Source organism: Oncorhynchus gorbuscha, unplaced genomic scaffold (assembly GCF_021184085.1).
Source record: "Oncorhynchus gorbuscha isolate QuinsamMale2020 ecotype Even-year unplaced genomic scaffold, OgorEven_v1.0 Un_scaffold_851, whole genome shotgun sequence".
Classification (NCBI taxonomy): domain Eukaryota; kingdom Metazoa; phylum Chordata; class Actinopteri; order Salmoniformes; family Salmonidae; genus Oncorhynchus; species Oncorhynchus gorbuscha.
In genome coordinates this window covers 162,104-182,580 of record NW_025745841.1, presented here as the reverse complement: position 1 = coordinate 182,580, position 20,477 = coordinate 162,104, and the positions used below count along the sequence as shown (strand labels likewise).

General features: G+C 44.9%; 1 protein-coding gene across 2 annotated transcripts in view; it reads right to left on the bottom strand.

Moving 5' to 3' along the window:
* Window positions 1-20,477, bottom strand: part of LOC124020544 (zeta-sarcoglycan) — a 139,940-nt gene that overhangs the window by 82,807 nt on the left and 36,656 nt on the right. The window contains exon 2 of one of the 2 annotated variants that reach the window (XM_046335779.1): window positions 7,193-7,294. The exons of the other annotated variant lie outside the window; for it this stretch is intronic. Coding sequence (XP_046191735.1) covers window positions 7,193-7,294 — 102 coding nt within the window. The remainder of the gene's footprint in view (window positions 1-7,192; window positions 7,295-20,477) is intronic. 2 annotated transcript variants of the gene reach the window in all.

The following is a 20,477-nucleotide window of genomic DNA, read 5'->3' as shown; positions in this document are numbered from 1 at the left end:
GAGAACACGGACCTAGTATCCCCTTCTGAAAGATGAGAACACGGACCTAGTATCCCCTTCTGAAAGATGAGAACACGGACCTAGTATCCCCTTCTGAAAGATGAGAACACGGACCTAGTATGAGAACACGGACCTAGTATCCCCTTCCCCTTCTGAAAGATGAGAACACGGACCTAGTATCCCCTTCTGAAAGATGAGAACACGGACCCCCTTCTGAAAGATGAGAACACGGACCTAGTATCCCCTTCTGAAAGATGAGAACACGGACCTAGTATCCCCTTCTGAAAGATGAGAACACGGACCTAGTATCCCCTTCTGAAAGATGAGAACACGGACCTAGTATCCCCTTCTGAAAGATGCGAACACGGACCTAGTATACCCTTCTGAAAGATGAGAACACGGACCTAGTATCCCCTTCTGAAAGATGAGAACACGGACCTAGTATCCCCTTCTGAAAGATGCGAACACCTGCGAAATTGTGATTTGTCCAAATGATCATTGACGTCACCAAGAAGTTCCTTGTAAATCGTGGCAACCCACAGTCTGTCTATAATACCAGTTATGTTACACGTGTCTGTCCACGAGACATCACCCTTACAGATGAAGGATCTTAATTTGTGCCAGTTTGCTACAGCAGTAAAATAATCCTGCAGGAACAGGAAATGTTCATTATTATGTGGACTATAATCAATGGACATTTTTGTAGGGGTTTTTCCATCACGGCAAATCAAGTCTGAAATTTCCAAGTGAAAATCACAAACAGAAGCCTTTATAAAACTCAAATACAGGGAAAATTCTTAGCAACAAAAGAGTGATCGAGTTAAGATCCTACATCTGTACAGCGGCGTCATGTTTCCTGCATGGGGCCTTGTAAAGTATACGGTGTGTGTGTATGTTAACTGTCATAACATTGCTGAATTATGACCATGATCATTGATCTGTTATTGAGAAACAAATAGAGAATGAAGAGGCTTTTACATTGACCTATATGACTGATCCAATCGACTGGTATAAGTGGTTGACCTCGACCACATATAAAATCGAATCAAAATCAAATCAATTGTATTTGTCACATGCGCCGAAGACAACAAGACCTTACCGTGAAACGCTTAGTTACAAGCCCCTAACCAACAATGCAGTTTTAAGAAAAAGATTTACCAAAAACATTATAGAGCAACAATAAAATAACAATATTGAGGCTATATACAGGGGGTACCGAGTCGATGTGCAGGGGCACATTGATGGATCTGTACATATAGGTAAAGGTAAAGTAACATAGATAAAAATGGTGGGTTCAAAGCGAATAGTCAGAGTAGCCATTTGGTTAGCTTTTCATGAGTTTTATGGCTTGGGGGTAGAAGCTGTTAAGAAGACTGTTGGACTTAGACTTGGCAGGGCGGTACCGCTTGCCGTGCGGTAGCAGGCAAAGACTAGGGTGGCTGTAGTGCGTTGCCGTCAGAAGCCGAGCAGTTGCCATTCCAGGTGGTGACGCAACCAGTCAGGATGTTCTCCATGGTGCAGCTGTAGAACTTTTTGAGGATCTGAGGACCCATGCCAAATCTGTTCAGTCTCCTGAGGGGGAATAGGCGTTGGCTTGCCCTCTTCACGACTGTCTTGGTGTGTTTGGACCTTGACAGTTTATTGGTGATGTGGACAACAAGGAACTTGAAGCTCTCAACATGCTCCACTACAGCCCAGTCGATGAGAATAGGGGAGTGCTCTCCTTTGTCTTGATCACATTGAGGGAGAAGTTGATATCCTGGCACCACACTGCCAGGTCTCTGACCTCCTCCCTACAGGCTGGCTGTCTCATCGTTGTCGGTGATCAGGCCTACCACTGTTGTGTCGTCGGCAAACTTAATGATGATGTTTGAGTCTTGCTTGGCAATGCAGTCATGGGTGAACAGGGAGTACAGGAGGGAGGGGTCCTGTGTTGAGGATCAGCGTAGCAGATGTGATGTTACCTAACCTTACCAACTGGGGGCGGCCCGTCAGGAAGTCCAGGATCCAGTTGTCCCAGGGTCCTTAGTAATCAGCTTTGAGGGTACTATGGTGTTGAACGCTGAGCTGTAATCAATTAACAGCCTTCTCACGTAGGTGTTCCTTTTGTCCAGGTGGGAAAGGGCAGTGTGGAGGGCAATATAGATTGCATCATCTGTGGATCTGTTGGGGCAGTATGCAAATTGGAGTGGGTCTATGGTTTCTGGGATAATGGTGTTGCTGTGAACCATGACCAGCCTTTCAAAGCACTTAATGGCTGCAGACTTGAGTGCTACAGGTCGGTAGTCATTTAGGTTGGTTACCTTAGTGTTCTTAGGCAAAGGGACTATGGTGGTCTGCTTGAAACATCTTGGTATTACAGACTCGGTCAGGGACAGGTTGAAAATGTCAGTGAAGACACTTGCCAGTTGGTCAGCGCATGCTTGGAGTACACGTCCTGGTAATCTGTCTGGCCCTGCGGCCTTGTGAATGTTGACCTGTTTAAAGGTCTTACTCACATTGACTATGGAGAGCGCGATCATACAGTCGTCTGGAACAGCTGGTGCTCTCATGCATGCTTCAGTGTTGCTTGTCTCAAAGTGGGCACTGAAGTCCTTTAGTTTGTCTGGTCCACTCGTGTCACTGGGCAGCTCGCGGCTGTGCTTCCCTTTGTAGTCCGTAATAGTTTGCAAGCCCTGCCACATAAGACGAGCGTCGGAGCTGGTGCGGTAGGATTCAATCTTAGTCCTGTACTGACGCTTTGCCTGTTTGATAGTTTGTCTGAGGGCATAGCAGGATTTCTTGTTAGCGTCCGGGTTAGAGTCCTGCTCCTTGAAAGCAGCAGCTTTACCCTTTAGCTCAGTTAGGATGTTGCTTGTAATCCATGACTTCTGGTTAGGGTATGTATGTACGGTCACTGTGGGGACGACGTCATCAATGCACTTATTGATGAAGCTGGTGACTGATGTGGTGTACTCCTCAATGCCATCGGAAGAATCTCGGAACATATTCCAGTCAGTGCTAGCAAAACAGTCCTGTAATTTAGCATCCGCGTCACCTGACTACTTCCGTATTGAGCGAGTCAATGTTACTTCCTGCTTTAGTTTTTGCTTGTAGGCAGGAATCAGGAGGATAGTTATGGTCAGATTTGCCAAATGAAGGGTGATGGTGAGCTTTGTACGTGTCTCTGTGTGTTGATTAAAGGCGGTCTAGAATTTGTTTCCACTGGTTGCACATGTAACATGCTGGTAGAAATTAGGTCAATCGGAATTGTGTTTCCATGCACCTCCAATCAGGCTTCCAATCCAAGTCTGAAAAACCTAGAGTCATTTTAAAGCTTTGGCGGCAAGAAAACCCTAAACAATATATCATCGAGGTTTATTTGTCAACCCGAAAGCGATCGAACCAAATTGTAAATTCTGTTTGTTTGGCTCTGCTATGGAAAAACAAACCGCTCAAACCCTTCCAGCGCATATTCAAAATACATTTCCTTCCTCATTCCCTCCATCCCTCACTCTCTCCCTGTCAGTGCCAAAGTCCCAGTCCCTCATACTGTGTTGGTGGGCCCAGATCAGGTTAGGGCCACACCGGACTGGATACACCACGGCCCAAATACATCCTGGGCCAGCGACCCAGTCTCACCAGGGGCTTTGGAGCCTTATGCTAACATTCGCACGTCTAACACCCTAAGCCAATAATACTTGGATCCACACTGCCCAGATTAGCTCAGTTCTGAAGCATGCCCACTACCCAAAAAACTGCCATAAACTAAATGGCACACACCAACAAGCCCTCAGGGAAGAAAAGTGGGTTGTTAGATTCAGCATGTTTCCTGTGTATTTTTCGAAATAAGAGTGTTTGCTTTGATGTGCAGACCCGATGTGAAAGGGATCACGGTGTCATTACATTGTTGGTGGATAGATACAAACATATGCGCACACACACACACATACACACACACACACACTGTTTGTCTGATGATAGATGAAGAGTCGGCAGAGAAGCCAGTGAGTTCTTTGATTTATTGACAGGAAGCTCTGCTCCTTCATAGGGGTTATCTACAAGCCAGAGTCACTTCCTCAACAGCAATTAGTGCCTTCTCTGTTACACACACTTAAGAAGAACCAGAAAGACTGGATTTCTTCTATAGGCTTTCAACGGGAGAGCAAACAAAAATATTCTAAAAGAAGATATCTCCTCCATAGGCTTTAATGGGAGGGCAAACAAAGATATTCAAAAAAGAATGTCTCCTCCATTTAAGCTTTTAATAGGAGAGCAAACAAAGATGTTAAACAAGAAGATATCTTGTAGGCTTTCAATGAGTAGGCAAACAAAAATATTCTAAAGTAAGATATCGACTACATAGGATTTCAATGGGAGGCCAAAGAAAGATATTCCCATAAAATATATCTAACACCATCCATCATTTCACCTCAAAGGTCAGGGCTGATGGAGTGTTGACCTCTGTGTCACCCAGAAATGGCATGACACGGAGGTGATCTTTGAGTGGATAGATCAGTGTAATGTATTCAGGACTGTCACACACTCTCACCGTCACATACTCCCTTGTAAAGCAACAAGCATGCGCATGTGCACCTGCCTTTACAACCCTACCCCTCCATCACACAAACACACATTGAGCAAAGGTGGAGAATGCCTTCCCAACAGCCCAGGACACACGGTAACCTATATATGACAGCAGCCAGGGTGTGTGTGTGTGTGTGTGTGTGTGTGTGTGTGTGTGTGTGTGTGTGTGTGTGTGTGTGTGTGTGTGTGTGTGTGTGTGTGTGTGTGTGTGTGTGTGTGTGTGTGTGTGTGTGTGTGTGTGTGTGTGTGTGAGCAGCATCATGGGGTATATTTATCAACAGCCTGCCTCATCACAGCCCTGTCTCTCTCCACACTGCACACTGCCCTAACCCATCTGGACAAGAGGAATACCTATGTGAGAATGCTGTTCATCGACTACAGCTCGGCATTTAACACCATAGTGCCCTCCAAGCTCGTCATCAAGCTCGAGACCCTGGGTCTCGACCCCGCCCTGTGCAACTGGGTACTGGACTTCCTGACGGGCCGCCCCCAGGTGGTGAGGGTAGGAAACAACATCTCCACCCTGCTGATCCTCAAAACTGGGGCCCCACAAGGGTGCGTTCTGAGCCCTCTCCTGTACTCCCTGTTCACCCATGACTGCGTGGCCACGCACGCCTCCAACTCAATCATCAAGTTTGCGGACGACACAACAGTGGTAGGCTTGATTACCAACAACGACGAGACGGCCTACAGGGAGGAGGTGAGGGCCCTCGGAGTGTGGTGTCAGGAAAATAACCTCACACTCAACGTCAACAAAACTAAGGAGATGATTGTGGACTTCAGGAAACAGCAGAGGGAACACCCCATTATCCACATCGATGGAACAGTAGTGGAGAGGGTAGTAAGTTTTAAGTTCCTCGGCGTACACATCACAGACAAACTGAATTGGTCCACCCACACAGACAGCATCGTGAAGAAGGCACAGCAGCGCCTCTTCAACCTCAGGAGGCTGAAGAAATTTGGCTTATCACCAAAAGCACTCACAAACTTCTACAGATGCACAATCGAGAGCATCCTGTCGGGCTGTATCACCGCCTGGTACGGCAACTGCTCCGCCCACAACCGTAAGGCTCTCCAGAAGGTAGTGAGGTCTGCACAACGCATCACCGGGGGCAAACTACCTGCCCTCCAGGACACCTACAACACCCGATGTCACAGGAAGGCCATAAGGATCATCAAGGACAGCAACCATCCGAGCCACTGCCTGTTCACCCCGCTATCATCCAGAAGGCGAGGTCAGTACAGGTGCATCAAAGCTGGGACCGAGAGACTGAAAAACAGCTTCTATCTCAAGGCCATCAGACTGTTAAACAGCCACCACTAACATTGAGTGGCTGCTGCCAACACACTGACTCAACTCCAGCCACTTTAATAATGGAAATTGATGGGAAATTATGTAAAATATATCACTAGCCACTTTAAACAATGCTACCTAATATATAATGTTCCCTACATTATTCATCTCATATGTATACGTATATACTGTACTCTATATCATCTACTGCATCTTTATGTAATACATGTATCACTAGCCACTTTAACTATGCCACTTTGTTTACATACTCATCTCATATGTATATACTGCACTCAATACCATCTAATGTATCTTGCCTATGCCGCTCTGTACCATCACTCATTCATATATCTTTATGTACATATTCTTTATCCCCTTACACTTGTTTCTATAAGGTAGTAGTTTTGGAATTGTTAGCTAGATTACTTGTTGGTTATTACTGCATTGTCGGAACTAGAAGCACAAGCATTTCGCTACACTCGCACTAACATCTGCTAACCATGTGTATGTGAGAAATAAAATTTGATTTGATTTGATTTGGATGCCCATTTGGTCATTTGTCACACATCCAAGTCCACTCCCATGGTCATTCTGTGCCCCTTACACAGAACCTTACACGGGACCTTATATGGGACCTTACACGGGACCTTATATGGGACCTTACACGGGACCTAACACGGAACCTTACATGGGACCTTACACAGAACCTTTCATGGGACCTTACATGGGACCTTACACGGAACCTTTCATGGGACCTTTCATGGGACCTTACACGGAACCTTACATGGGACCTTACACGGGACCTTAGATGGGACCTTACACGGGACCTTAAATGGGACCTTATACGGGAACTTACACGGAACCTTACACGGGCCTTACACTGGACCTTACACGGAACCTTACATGGGACCTGGCATCCAGATAGATGAGCTTGTCTCCTAGGTCTCACACGATTTCTCTGGGATGTGGGATTGCATAGTGCTATACTACTCCTTTATGACAATGGGTGACCTGGCCAAGATAAAGCATAGCAGTGCGACACAAACAACACAGAGTTACACATGGAATAAACAAACATACAGTCAATAATACCATAGAAAAAGTATATATACAATGTGTGCAAGTGAGGTAATATATGGTGTGTCATAGAGTGTTACGATGCTTCATATGAGCGACATAAGGAAGGTTGTTTCTCAACCTTCCACTACTGAGAAATGACAGTTGATATGACAAGGGAAGGGTGTGTCTTAGTGAGGGATATGACATGCATAGCGAGTCATAGGGTGCTACGATGCTACATATGAGGGACATAAGGAGAGTTGTGTTTCTTACCCTTCTGGATTCTATTTCTTTCACGTAGAGAGGGAGCAGAAACTCTGAAACACCCTCTAGCCTGATCCCCTCTTTGGTTACACGAAGATTACCCATTCCATCCTACGGGGAAATAGAGTGGAAGAAAGAGAGAGCGAAGAGAGAGAGAGAGAGAGAGAGAGAGAGAGAGAGAGAGAGAGAGAGAGAGAGAGAGAGAGAGAGAGAGAGAGAGAGAGAGAGAGAGAGAGAGAGAGAGAGAGAGAGAGAGAGAGAGAGAGAGAGAGAGAGAGAGGGAGGGGAAAGAGAGAGAGAGAAAAGAGAGAGAGAGAGAGAAAGGGGGGAAAGAGAGAGAGAGAGAAGAGAGAGAGAGAGAAAGAGAGAGAGAGAGAGAGAGAGAGAGAGAGAGAGAGAGAGAGAGAGAGAGAGAGAGAGAGAGAGAGAGAGAGAGAGAGAGAGAGAGAGAGAGAGAGAGAGAGAGAGAGAGAAAGGGGGGAAAGAGAGAGAGGGGAAAGAGAGAGAGAGAAAGAGAGAAGAGAAAAGAGAGAGAGAGAAAAGAAGAGAGAGAGAGAGAAGAGAGAGAGAGAGAGAGAGAGAGAGAGAGAGAGAGAAAGGAGGAAAAGAAGAGAGAGAGAAGAGAGAGAGAAAAGAGAGAGAGAGAGAAGAGAGAGAGAGAGAGAAAAGAGAGAGAGAGAGAGAGACAAAATGGAGAGAATAAGTCCAAACAGTGAAGCAGAGAAAACCAGTGTTAGTTCAGTCACCGTGAAGAAACTGTTCAGGAGAGGAGAGGAAAACATCCAAAGGAACAAAAGTTGTATTTTAATTTAATATTTGGATCATTTTCAACAACAAAGTACTGTACGTTTTCTAAGTTAGAAATGACACATTACACATAGGCACAGATGCACACACACACACACACACACACACACACACACACACACACACACACACACACACACACACACACACACACACACACACACACACACACACACACACACACACACACACACACACACACACACACACACAGCCCCCGACAACACTTGCCCACCCCAAAGATAGAAACAAACAGGGCTCAATGGGTTAAATCAGCCTGAGGACTGTTCTGTTGCTCAAACCCATGGTGATTAAGCCAGTCAAACAGGGAAACAGCTCCTCAATAAACTAACACACACCAGCCCGCAGTTCCTATAATACAAACATTATTGATGTTTGCAGGTGACTACTCATATTAGTCAGGTAGCAGTTGTAAATGAGAATTTGCTCTCAACTGGCCAACCTGGTTAAATAATGGTGAAATAATGTATTTATTTTTTAAATATGAATTAAAAGGAACCAACACATTATGCAGAACTATCCAAGGGTGGAAGATGCTCAGGCAGGAGTACGGCCCCCCCGTCAATCGTCAACACATCAAGATGATTCCTGAATAATTCAGAATTAATCATTAATGTGACGAGCCGACGCTTAGCTAAAGACCCTCGTTCTCTCGTCGAGCCCCGTCACCCCTGACAGTGTTTAGCGATGGTGGCGGCGTGCGACGGCATGGGGCCTTGATTTGACGTGGCAGGTTGTAGACATTAACGTCTCTCTCGGGCAGGTTGGTGTTCAATCTGAGGGAACACAAAAGTCAGAAAAAGAACAGGCCCCTTGGCTAGGCGCCGCGGCGCCGCTAACACACTAATGCCGTCTACCTGAGAGCCTTGCAGGTACGGAGAGGAGAGAGAGAGAGAGAGAGAGAGCGAGAGAGTGCTACGCTAACCACATACCTAGCAGCCAAAGTCACTTCTATTAGCCTACCAGACACGCCGTATGAAATGTAAATGACTTTTCTCAGTCTGATTAGCGTGGCCGTGGCGGAGCTTAGTGTCGACAGTGGTGGGAACAGCGAAGGTCTTCAGGAATCCTGGCGGGAAGCAGGCGACTTTAGGATAATGAAGACACTCCTCCGGGATGTGAATGATGGGGAATTCTGTAGTAACAGAGGCCTCGGATAATGATGTCCTTCTCTGTTATATTGGATTCCCATGTTGTGTTATAATGACATATTTCCCCATCCACGTCGTGTGTGAGAGTGTGTGTGTAAGAGTGATTATCTACATGTCTGTCTGTGTGTGTGTGTGTGACTGTGTTCTGCCGAGTCCTTCAGTAGAAGTCAAGCTGATAATGTTGTATCGCCCAGCGCAGCGAGGTTAACTGGCGGAGTCGGCCATTAGGGCTCACATCCCATCCCTGGCACAAGGTTATAGTGAACAGTATAATACTCCCTCCTCCACTTGATGGATGGCCACTGAAAACATTCTCAGGGAAGGTTTTAATGTTCTCTCTCGGCTGAATTTCTCACTCAACCTTCCGTGCCAACAATGTTTAGAGAGAAAAGAGAAAGAGCTGGAGGGATGTATAGAAATGAACAAATGAGGAGACATAGATACGAGTTTGTTTGTGTGTCCTCTCTGCCGGGAAAATCTTTTGACCTTTCAGCGCCAACGTAGAAGCAATGCCTTGTCAGGGTCTGAAATCAACGCATTGACTTTCATCAGAGTTCTTGGAGAGCTTCCTTCCGCATCACTTCCCCTTCTGGGACGCATCCTAAACATCGTGTTGTATTAGAATGTCAGCTCACGTTTCTTTTGACCTACAATAAGAGCTATTCCACTTCTAAGGGGCTGCCGCTCCCCACACTGTAAAAAAATGACCCACGGGCTTAGTAAATATTGCAAAAGAAAATCTATGATTTTGACTTAAAATAGGTTTCTGGTTTTACTTACATTTTTGAATATAATACTTAATTTATATGTGTTGTAAAAGACTGGCATTTGCAAATACAAATCCAAGGTAATATGCTGCGAAATTTGAATTAATATTTCTAAGTAACAACCAACAACTTAAAAATATGACGTTCAAATGATCATGTTTGTGTTGGACTGACATGCTAGATCTAGTTCTGAACTTAAATTGTGCTTGGAACAGCTCAACAGACCTCGTCTTGATCTTTCTCCTCTGGAATGGCCAGGCAGCAGGTAAGGACCAAATTATAACTTGGAATGTAGCTTGGATCTGTCTACACATATTTTCGACGAAATCTAGTAGCCTAGTCTGTTATTTCTTCATTTTTTTCACTCAGGATGCTGACGACACCATGATCCGAGAGGACCTCGTTCAGCACGTGATGAACGTGTTCACTGTGAAGGATCTGCACCAGATTATAGAGCATGGGATCTTCATCGAAGGAGCAGAGGTCCTGGCTGGTATTCCCAGGGTTACACGGTCATGTACGTTGCTTATGGGCCTCATCTATGGCTTAAATCTAAGGTACCCACTTTGAGGTGTTACAAAAAGTATTCTTGGAACTTGATGATCTCAGGACCTCCCCACGGATCCAAGCTCTAAAGATGAAGTTACTTGTTTTCAGAGATATCTAAAGATATCTATGAGAACTCTCAAAGGGTCACTCACAAACGGTGGTCTAAACCCTACTCAGTAAACTGAAAAGCAAGTTGCTAGGTGCTATAAGTGCTACAGTTTACATGATGCTCTTTGTCAGGTGAAGTCATAAGAGACATTGTCCATTCCTGTTTCAAAAACAGCTTTGTTTTAAAAATGACTCCATATACTCTAGTGGTTATCTGAGATGATTTGTCAGATGCAGCTATCTGGCTGTAACTTTACCTAAGGAGGCAAGGTGGATATGGAGTCAGGTTTAAGACAAATCAGGGATTGTTAATTTGTTAAAATATATTTTGTTAAAGGGAGCACAGAACAAATGCCAAACTGCAATGTATGTTTTGAAAACCCATGTTTTGATGAATCTAAAACAGTTAGAATGAGGTTGTATTTGAACTAAAGTTCATACTGTGCTTTGTGTAAAGTCCATTATTAAGACAAATCATTAATTTACGTTTAAAATATTGTTAATTTACGTTAAAATATTGCTTTGTTGTTAAAGGGAGCACAGACCACCAGAAAACTATTGCCAAACTGTACAAGATGTGAGGTCAAAGTGCTAATCCCAACTATCACCTAAACTTTATGCAGTTGTGAAGATCTAAAATGATTTGTAGTCAGGTGCAAGCTATCTGGATGTAACGTTACCTAAGGAGGCAAGGTGGTATATCAAGTATATCAAACGTATAACATTAGTTCTGTGACTGATTACATTAAGTATAGTTCTACAAACGTATAACATTAGTTCTGTGACTGATTACATAAGTATATCAAACCAGAATGCTTACACATTACAAAATATGAATGTCTAAGGACTAACATTTATTTTATTCAAAGTAAAGGTGTGGAAGTTTAAAGTTGAACACTGTTGCTTCTTTTTGCATATTCCCTTGTATAGAAATAATCATTTGTAGTCAATTATCCCAAGTATATTGAGGTAACTATTTGCGTCAGCTTTTTAAGTATAGTTGTGAGTATATATTTCAGTAGTAGGAACCCAATTTAAAGACATTTTACTAACCTGAGTACCACAAGTAATTGAGAAAAAAACATTTGTAAATAAAACATAGAATATTAATTATGATACTGAGTAAATTCAGCAAATTAATCGTACAATATTAGTTCTGTAACTGATTACATTAAGTATATCAAACGTATAACATTAGTTCTGTGACTGATTACATTAAGTATATCAAACGTATAACATTAGTTCTGTAACTGATTACATTAAGTATATCAAACGTATAACATTAGTTCTGTGACTGATTACATTAAGTATATCAAACGTATAACATTAGTTCTGTGACTGATTACATGTTTTGTCATTTCAAATTATAACATGTAGTTCTGTGACTGATTACATTAAGTATATCAGGTTCTTTATAACATTAGTTCTGTGACTGATTACATTAAGTAACATTAGTTCTGTGACTGATTACATTAAGTATATCAAACGTATAACATTAGTTCTGTGACTGATTACATTAACTCAAACGTATAACATTAGTTCTGTGACTGATTACATTAAGTATATCACCGTGCTGTGTTTATAACATTAGTTCTGTGACTGATTACATTAAGTATATCAAACGTATAACATTAGTTCTGTGACTGATTACATTAAGTATTAGTTCTGTGATTGATTTACATTAAATATAACATTAGTTCTGTGACTGATTACATTAAGTATATATATAACATTAGTTCTGTGACTGATTACATTAAGTATATCAAACGTATAACATTAGTTCTGTGACTGATTACATTAAGTATATCAAACGTATAACATTAGTTCTGTGACTGATTACATTAAGTATATCAAACGTATAACATTAGTTCTGTGACTGATTACATTAAGTATATCAAACGTATAACATTAGTTCTGTGACTGATTACATTAAGTATATCAAACGTATAACATTAGTTCTGTGACTGATTACATTAAGTATATCAAACGTATAACATTAGTTCTGTGACTGATTACATTAAGTATATCAAACGTATAACATTAGTTCTGTGACTGATTACATTAAGTATATCAAACGTATAACATTACTGATTACATTAAGTATATCAAACGTATAACATTAGTTCTGTGACTGATTACATTAAGTATATCAAACGTATAACATTAGTTCTGTGACTGATTACATTAAGTATATCAAACGTATAACATTAGTTCTGTGACTGATTACATTAAGTATATCAAACGTATAACATTAGTTCTGTGACTGATTACATTAAGTATATCAAACGTATAACATTAGTTCTGTAACTGATTACATTAAGTATATCAAACGTATAACATTAGTTCTGTGACTGATTACATTAAGTATATCAAACGTATAACATTAGTTCTGTAACTGATTACATTAAGTATATCAAACGTATAACATTAGTTCTGTGACTGATTACATTAAGTATATCAAACGTATAACATTAGTTCTGTGACTGATTACATTAAGTATATCAAACGTATAACATTAGTTCTGGGACCTGAAGGACTTAAGCAGGTCAATAAATTATAATTATATTCTGAACCTGATAAAACTTTTACCTGATAAAAGTTTAAAATCCAGTTAGTTGTACTTCATATATTTGAGTGTGTAATACACTAAAAGTGAAGTATATTATACTTAAAAGATCCTCCTTGTTGGATTTACTTAAAAAGCTGATGCAAATAGTTACCTACATTTTTTAAAGTGAAAGGGGCACAATATGTTTTACAGTGCAATGATTGGGATGAGAGAAAAGCTGTTCTGCTCTAGGACTGGAATACAAAACCTTCCCACAAACACACAACAAGAGAGACACACACTGGAGTTTATTGGAATGAATCAAATCCCCTTGCACTCGCCAGCGCACACATGCTCTCTCTCTCTCTCTCTCTCTCTCTCTCTCTCTCTCTCTCTCTCTCTCTCTCTCTCTCTCTCTCTCTCTCAAAATGACGGGTAACCTCTAGAGGTCCAAATGATTCCAAGGCATAATTTCAGTAACCTCTGAAAGCCTGCAGGCTCCAGCTTTGGATGGGAAACCGTACTGATTCCAAGGCATAATTTCAGTACCTAACTTAAAGCTGGGCCTGGGAAATGGCCCTCCCAGAATGGTCCCTTTGCGGCTGGGCCTTGGGAAGCTTTGGATGGCCCTCCCAGAATCATCCCCTTGCGGCTGGGCCTTGGGAAGCTTTGGATGGCCCTCCCAGAATGGTCCCCTTGCGGCTGGGCCTTGGGAAGCTTTGGATGGCCCTCCCAGAATGGTCCCCTTGCGGCTGGGCCTTGGGAAGCTTTGGATGGCCCTCCCAGAATGGTCCCCTTGCGGCTGGGCCTTGGGAAGCTTTGGATGGCCCTCCCAGAATGGTCCCCTTGCGGCTGGGCCTTGGGAAGCTTTGGATGGCCCTCCCAGAATCATCCCCTTGCGGCTGGGCCTTGGGAAGCTTTGGATGGCCCTCCCAGAATGGTCCCCTTGCGGCTGGGCCTTGGGAAGCTTTGGATGGCCCTCCCAGAATGGTCCCCTTGCGGCTGGGCCTGGATGGGGAAGCTTTGGATGGCCCTCCCAGAATGGTCCCCTTGCGGCTGGGCCTTGGGAGCTTTGGATGGCCCTCCCAGAATGGTCCCCTTGCGGCTGGGCCTTGGGAAGCTTTGGATGGCCCTCCCAGAATGGTCCCCTTGCGGCTGGGCCTTGGGAAGCTTTGGATGGCCCTCCCAGAATGGTCCCCTTGCGGCTGGGCCTTGGGAAGCTTTGGATGGCCCTCCCAGAATGGTCCCCTTGCGGCTGGGCCTTGGGAAGCTTTGGATGGCCCTCCCAGAATGGATGGCCCTCCCCCCTTGGGAAGCTTTGGCTGGGCCTGCGGCTGGGCCTTGGGAAGCTTTGGATGGCCCTCCCAGAATGGTCCCCTTGCGGCTGGGCCTTGGGAAGCTTTGGATGGCCCTCCCAGAATGGTCCCCTTGCGGCTGGGCCTTGGGAAGCTTTGGATGGCCCTCCCAGAATGGTCCCCTTGCGGCTGGGCCTTGGATGGGATGGTCCCCTTGCGGCTGGGCTTTGGATGGCCCTCCCAGAATGGTCCCCTTGCGGCTGGGCCTTGGGAAGCTTTGGATGGCCCTCCCAGAATGGTCGGCCCTTGGGAAGCTTTGGATGGCTGGGCCTTGGGAAGCTTTGATGGCCCTCCCAGAATGGTCCCCTTGCGGCTGGTCCTTGGGAAGCTTTGGATGGCCCTCCCAGAATGGTCCCCTTGCGGCTTTGGGAAGCTTTGGATGGCCCTCCCAGAATGGTCCCCTTGCGGCTGGTCCTTGGGAAGCTTTGGATGGCCCTCCCAGAATGGTCCCCTTGCGGCTGGGCCTTGGGAAGCTTTGGATGGCCCTCCCAGAATGGTCCCCTTGCGGCTGGTCCTTGGGAAGCTTTGGATGGCCCTCCCAGAATGGTCCCCTTGCCCTCCCGGCTGGGCCTTGGGAAGCTTTGGATGGCCCTCCCAGAATGGTCCCCTTGCGGCTGGGCCTTGGGAAGCTTTGGATGGCCCTCCCAGAATGGTCCCCTTGCGGCTGGTCCTTGGGAAGCTTTGGATGGCCCTCCCAGAATGGTCCCCTCCCAGAATGGTCCCCTTGCGGCTGGGCCTTGGGAAGCTTTGGATGGCCCTCCCAGAATGGTCCCCTTGCGGCTGGGCCTTGGGAAGCTTTGGATGGCCCTCCCAGAATGGTCCCCTTGCGGCTGGTCCTTGGGAAGCTTTGGATGGCCCTCCCAGAATGGTCCCCTTGCGGCTGGGCCTTGGGAAGCTTTGGATGGCCCTCCCAGAATGGTCCCTTGGGAAGCTTTGGATGGCCCTGCGGCTGGGCCTTGGGAAGCTTTGGATGGCCCTCCCAGAATGGTCCCCCCTGGGCCTTGGGAAGCTTTGGATGGCCCTCCCAGAATGGTCCCCTGCGGCTGGGCCTTGGGAAGCTTTGGATGGCCCTCCCAGAATGGTCCCCTTGCGGCCCTTGGGAAGCTTTGGATGGCCCTCCCAGAATGGTCCCCTGCGGCTGGGCCTTGGGAAGCTTTGGATGGCCCTCCCAGAATGGTCCCCTTGCGGCTGGGCCTTGGGAAGCTTTGGATGGCTGAAGCTTTGGATGGTCCCCTGCGGCTGGGAAGCTTTGGATGGCCCTCCCAGAATGGTCCCCTTGCGGCTGGGCCTTGGGAAGCTTTGGATGGCCCTCCCAGAATGGTCCCCTTGCGGCTGGGCCTTGGGGAGCTTTGGATGGCCCCTGGCCCTCCCAGAATGGTCCCCTTGCGGCTGGTCCCCCCTCCCAGAATGGTCCCCTGCGGCTGGCCTTGGGAAGCTTTGGATGGCCCTCCCAGAATGGTCCCCTTGCGGCTGGGCCTTGGGAAGCTTTGGATGGCCCTCCCAGAATGGTCCCCTTGCGGCCCTTTGGATGGGAATGGTCCCCTTGCGGCTGGTCCTTGGGAAGCTTTGGATGGCCCTCCCAGAATGGCTGCGGGGCCTTGGGAAGCTTTGGATGGCCCTCCCAGAATGGTCCCCTTGCGGCTGGGCCTTGGGAAGCTTTGGATGGCCCTCCCAGAATGGTCCCCTTGCGGCTGGGCCTTGGGAAGCTTTGGATGGCCCTCCCAGAATGCTGCGGCTATCCTGGGAAGCTTTGGATGGCCCTCCCAGAATGGTCCCATTTCTTGGGAAGCTTTGGATGGCCCTCCCAGAATGACTATTTCAAATTTCAAATAAAGCCAGATAGTCTATGAGAGAAGACAGGAAGCGTTATTAGTTCTCTTACATTCTCCCTCTCGAGTCCCCAGTGTCTTCAATATGTGGACCAAGTTTTATTACAGTCTCATGTCATACACGTAATGAAAGTACAAAGACTGAAAACTTCTCATTAATTCACCTATATTGTATATTGATCGATCCTATTCGGCCCTCAACTCTGGATCTTGAAGTCAGTTCCACTGCAATTTTTCAATGTTCCTCTCTAATCAGGGACTGATTTAGACCTGGGACACCAGGTGGGGGCAATGAATTATCAGAACAGAAAAGCAGCAGGCTCCAGACCTCGTAGGGTAAGAGTGTACCCCCTACTATATTGTACGTAGGTGAATAAACTCAACTATGCCTCGGCTTCAGTACGGTTTCCACTGGACCTTTACAGGCCATCAGTCATACACTCAGTAGGAGCAAACCATTTTAGTGAATGGGGTGGTGTACCTAATAAACTGTATATAGTAATAAACTGTATATAGGTGAATAAATTAGCTCTAACCAAATCAAATTTCAAATAAAATGTATTCATATAGCCCTTCTTACATCAGCTGATATCTCAAAGTGCTGTACAGAAATTATAAATGAAATAAACTTCATTAAGTTGACTCTATTCCATTATAAATGAAATCAACGTCATTAAGTTGAATCTATTACATATAAATTAAATAAACTTAATTAAGTTGAATCTATTACATTATAAATTAAATAAACTTAATTAAGTTGAATCTATTCCATTATAAATTAAATAAACTTAATTAAGTTGAATCTATTCCATTATAAATTAAATAAACTTAATTAAGATGAATCTATTCCATTAAAAATTAAATCAACATCATTAAGTTGAATATATTACATTATAAATTAAATCAACTTAATTAAGTTGAATATATTACATTATAAATTAAATGAACTTAATTAAGTTGAATCTATTACATTATAAATTAAATAAACTTAATTAAGTTGAATCTATTCCATTATAAATTAAATCAACATCATTAAGTTGAATATATTACATTATAAATTAAATAAACGTAATTAAGTTGAATCTATTACATTATAAATTAAATAACCTTAATTAAGTTGAATCTATTAGTCCCAAACCAAATGTTTCGTCACTTGCTTGGTAGAAGTGTGAATGCTTTCTCTAAGAGTGAAATGCTTACTAATGGGACGTGCTCCCAACAATGCAGAAATAGAAAAGGTAGAAAAGTAAGACTCCTAATAATAAAAGTAATAATAGATCCACAATGAGTAACGATATATACACTATATATACACGGGCTATATACACGGGGTACCAGTACCGAGTCCATGTTACAGTTTTTTTCATTCAATTGACATTGTCAAAACTCTTCACACAGTCAGCGAAACAGAAGTGTATGTGGACCAAATTGTGAATCGTTTTTCATTGCTTTCACACAAAATGCATCAATGACCACATTCTCCGAAATCCCCCCCAAAAAATATATATACAGTGGGGCAAAAAAGTATTTAGTCAGCCACCAATTGTGCAAGTTCTCCAACGTAAAAAGATGTGAGAGGCCTGTAATTTTCATCATAGTTACACTTCCACTATGACAGACAAAGTGAGAAAAAAAATCCAGAAAATCACATTGTAGGATTTTTAATGAATTTATTTGCAAATTATGGTGGAAAATAAGTATTTCTGACTCTCACAGACCTGTAAGTTCTTCTTTCAGAGGCTCCTCTGTCCTCCACTCGTTACCTGTTTTAATGGCACCTGTTTGAACTTGTTATCAGAATAAAAGACACCTGTCCACAATTGGTGGCTGACTAAATACTTTTTTGCACCACTGTATATTTTCTCATTCATACTTCACCACCTGATAAACTATATATTTGCAGAACATGTTTTCAAATGCTAACAGACTGTTTCCAAAACTGTTAAAAACACATTCAAAACAGAATGACGGCAAATGTCGTGCATTTCTGCAGTAAGCAGATTGAAACATATAGAACACCTCAGCAGAATAATTCTAAACACACCTGATGGCAGTTTCCAAACAGACAAAAGAGGATGACATCAGAATGATACATTTTGGAAACATGGATCAAGGAAGACAGGTTGGTGGGGATAGAAGAGTGGCAGGGAGAGGGAGACAGGTTGGTGGGGAAAGAAGAGTGGCAGGGAGAGGGAGACAGGTTGGTGGGGAAAGAAGAGTGGCAGGGAGAGGGAGACAGGTTGGTGGGGATAGAAGAGTGGCAGGGAGAGGGAGACAGGTTGGTGGGGAAAGAAGAGTGGCAGGGAGAGGGAGACAGGTTGGTGGGGATAGAAGAGTAGCAGGGAGAGGAAGACAGGTTGGTGGAGAAAGAAGAGTGGCAGGGAGAGGGAGACAGGTTGGTGGGGATAGAAGAGTGGCAGGGAGAGGGAGACAGGTTGGTGGGGATAGAAGAGTGTCAGGGAGAGGGAGACAGGTTGGTGGGGATAGAAGAGTAGCAGGGAGAGGAAGACAGGTTGGTGGGGATAGAAGAGTGGCAGGGAGAGGGAGACAGGTTGGTGGGGATAGAAGAGTGGCAGGGAGAGGGAGACAGGTTGGTGGGGATAGAAGAGTGGCAGGGAGAGAGAGACGGGTTGGTGGGGAAAGAAGATTGGCAGGGAGAGGGAGACAGGTTGGTGGGGAAAGAAGAGTGGCAGGGAGAGGAAGACAGGTTGGTGGGGATAGAAGAGTGGCAGGGAGAGGGAGACAGGTTGGTGGGGATAGAAGAGTGGCAGGGAGAGGGAGACAGGTTGGTGGGGATAGAAGAGTGGCAGGGAGAGAGAGACGGGTTGGTGGGGGAAAGAAGAGTGGCAGGGAGAGGGAGACAGGTTGGTGGGGATAGAAGAGTGGCAGGGAGAGGGAGACAGGTTGGTGGGGATAGAAGAGTGGCAGGGAGAGGGAGACAGGTTGGTGGGGATAGAAGAGTGGCAGGGAGAGGAAGACAGGTTGGTGGGGATAGAAGAGTGGCAGGGAGAGGGAGACAGGTTGGTGGGGATAGAAGAGTGGCAGGGAGAGGGAGACAGGTTGGTGGGGATAGAAGAGTGGCAGGGAGAGGGAGACGGGTTGGTGGGGATAGAAGAGTGGCAGGGAGAGGGAGACAGGTTGGTGGGGATAGAAGAGTGGCAGGGAGAGGGAGACGGGTTGGTGGGGATGAAGAGTGGCAGGGAGAGGGAGACAGGTTGGTGGGGATAGAAGAGTGGCAGGGAGAGGAAGACAGGTTGGTGGGGATAGAAGAGTGGCAGGGAGAGGGAGACGGGTTGGTGGGGATAGAAGAGTGGCAGGGAGAGGGAGACAGGTTGGTGGGGATAGAAGAGTGGCAGGGAGAGGGAGACGGGTTGGTGGGGATAGAAGAGTGGCAGGGAGAGGGAGAATGTGTGGAGGACAAAGGAGAGGAAGACCAAGAGCGGTGGTCTCTGATGAGATAAGGGCCACAATTATTGACCATGTTGTAAACCATGGTCTCTCTTTGAGAGGCCGGTTTAAGGGTGCTACCAAATCTGCAGCGTTCAACAGTTTCATCAATAGTATGAATTTCCCAGTGAGATGTGCATCCTTCAATGATAATTGAACTACATATTACAGTACAATACAGTATGTTCGCATTTTTACATGTACTGACATTTTGAAATATATTGATTGGTTTGTGTTTTCGGGACAGAATCCTGGCAGAAAATATCACTGTTGGGAATGTGAATACGGTCAGCACAACAACAATATCACTGTTGGGAATGTGAATACGGTCAGCACAACAACAATATCACTGTTGGGAATGTGAATACGGTCAGCACAACGACAATATCACTGTTGGGAATGTGAATACGGTCAGCACAACGACAATATCACTGTTGGGAATGTGAATACGGTCAGCACAACAACAATATCACTGTTGGGAATGTGAATACGTTCAGCACAACGACAATATCACTGTTGGGAATGTGAATACGGTCAGCACAACGACAATATCACTGTTGGGAATGTGAATACGGTCAGCACAACGACAATATCACTGTTGGGAATGTGAATACGGTCAGCACAACGACAATATCACTGTTGGGAATGTGAATACGGTCAGCACAAAGACAATATCACTGTTGGGAATGTGAATACGGTCAGCACAACGACA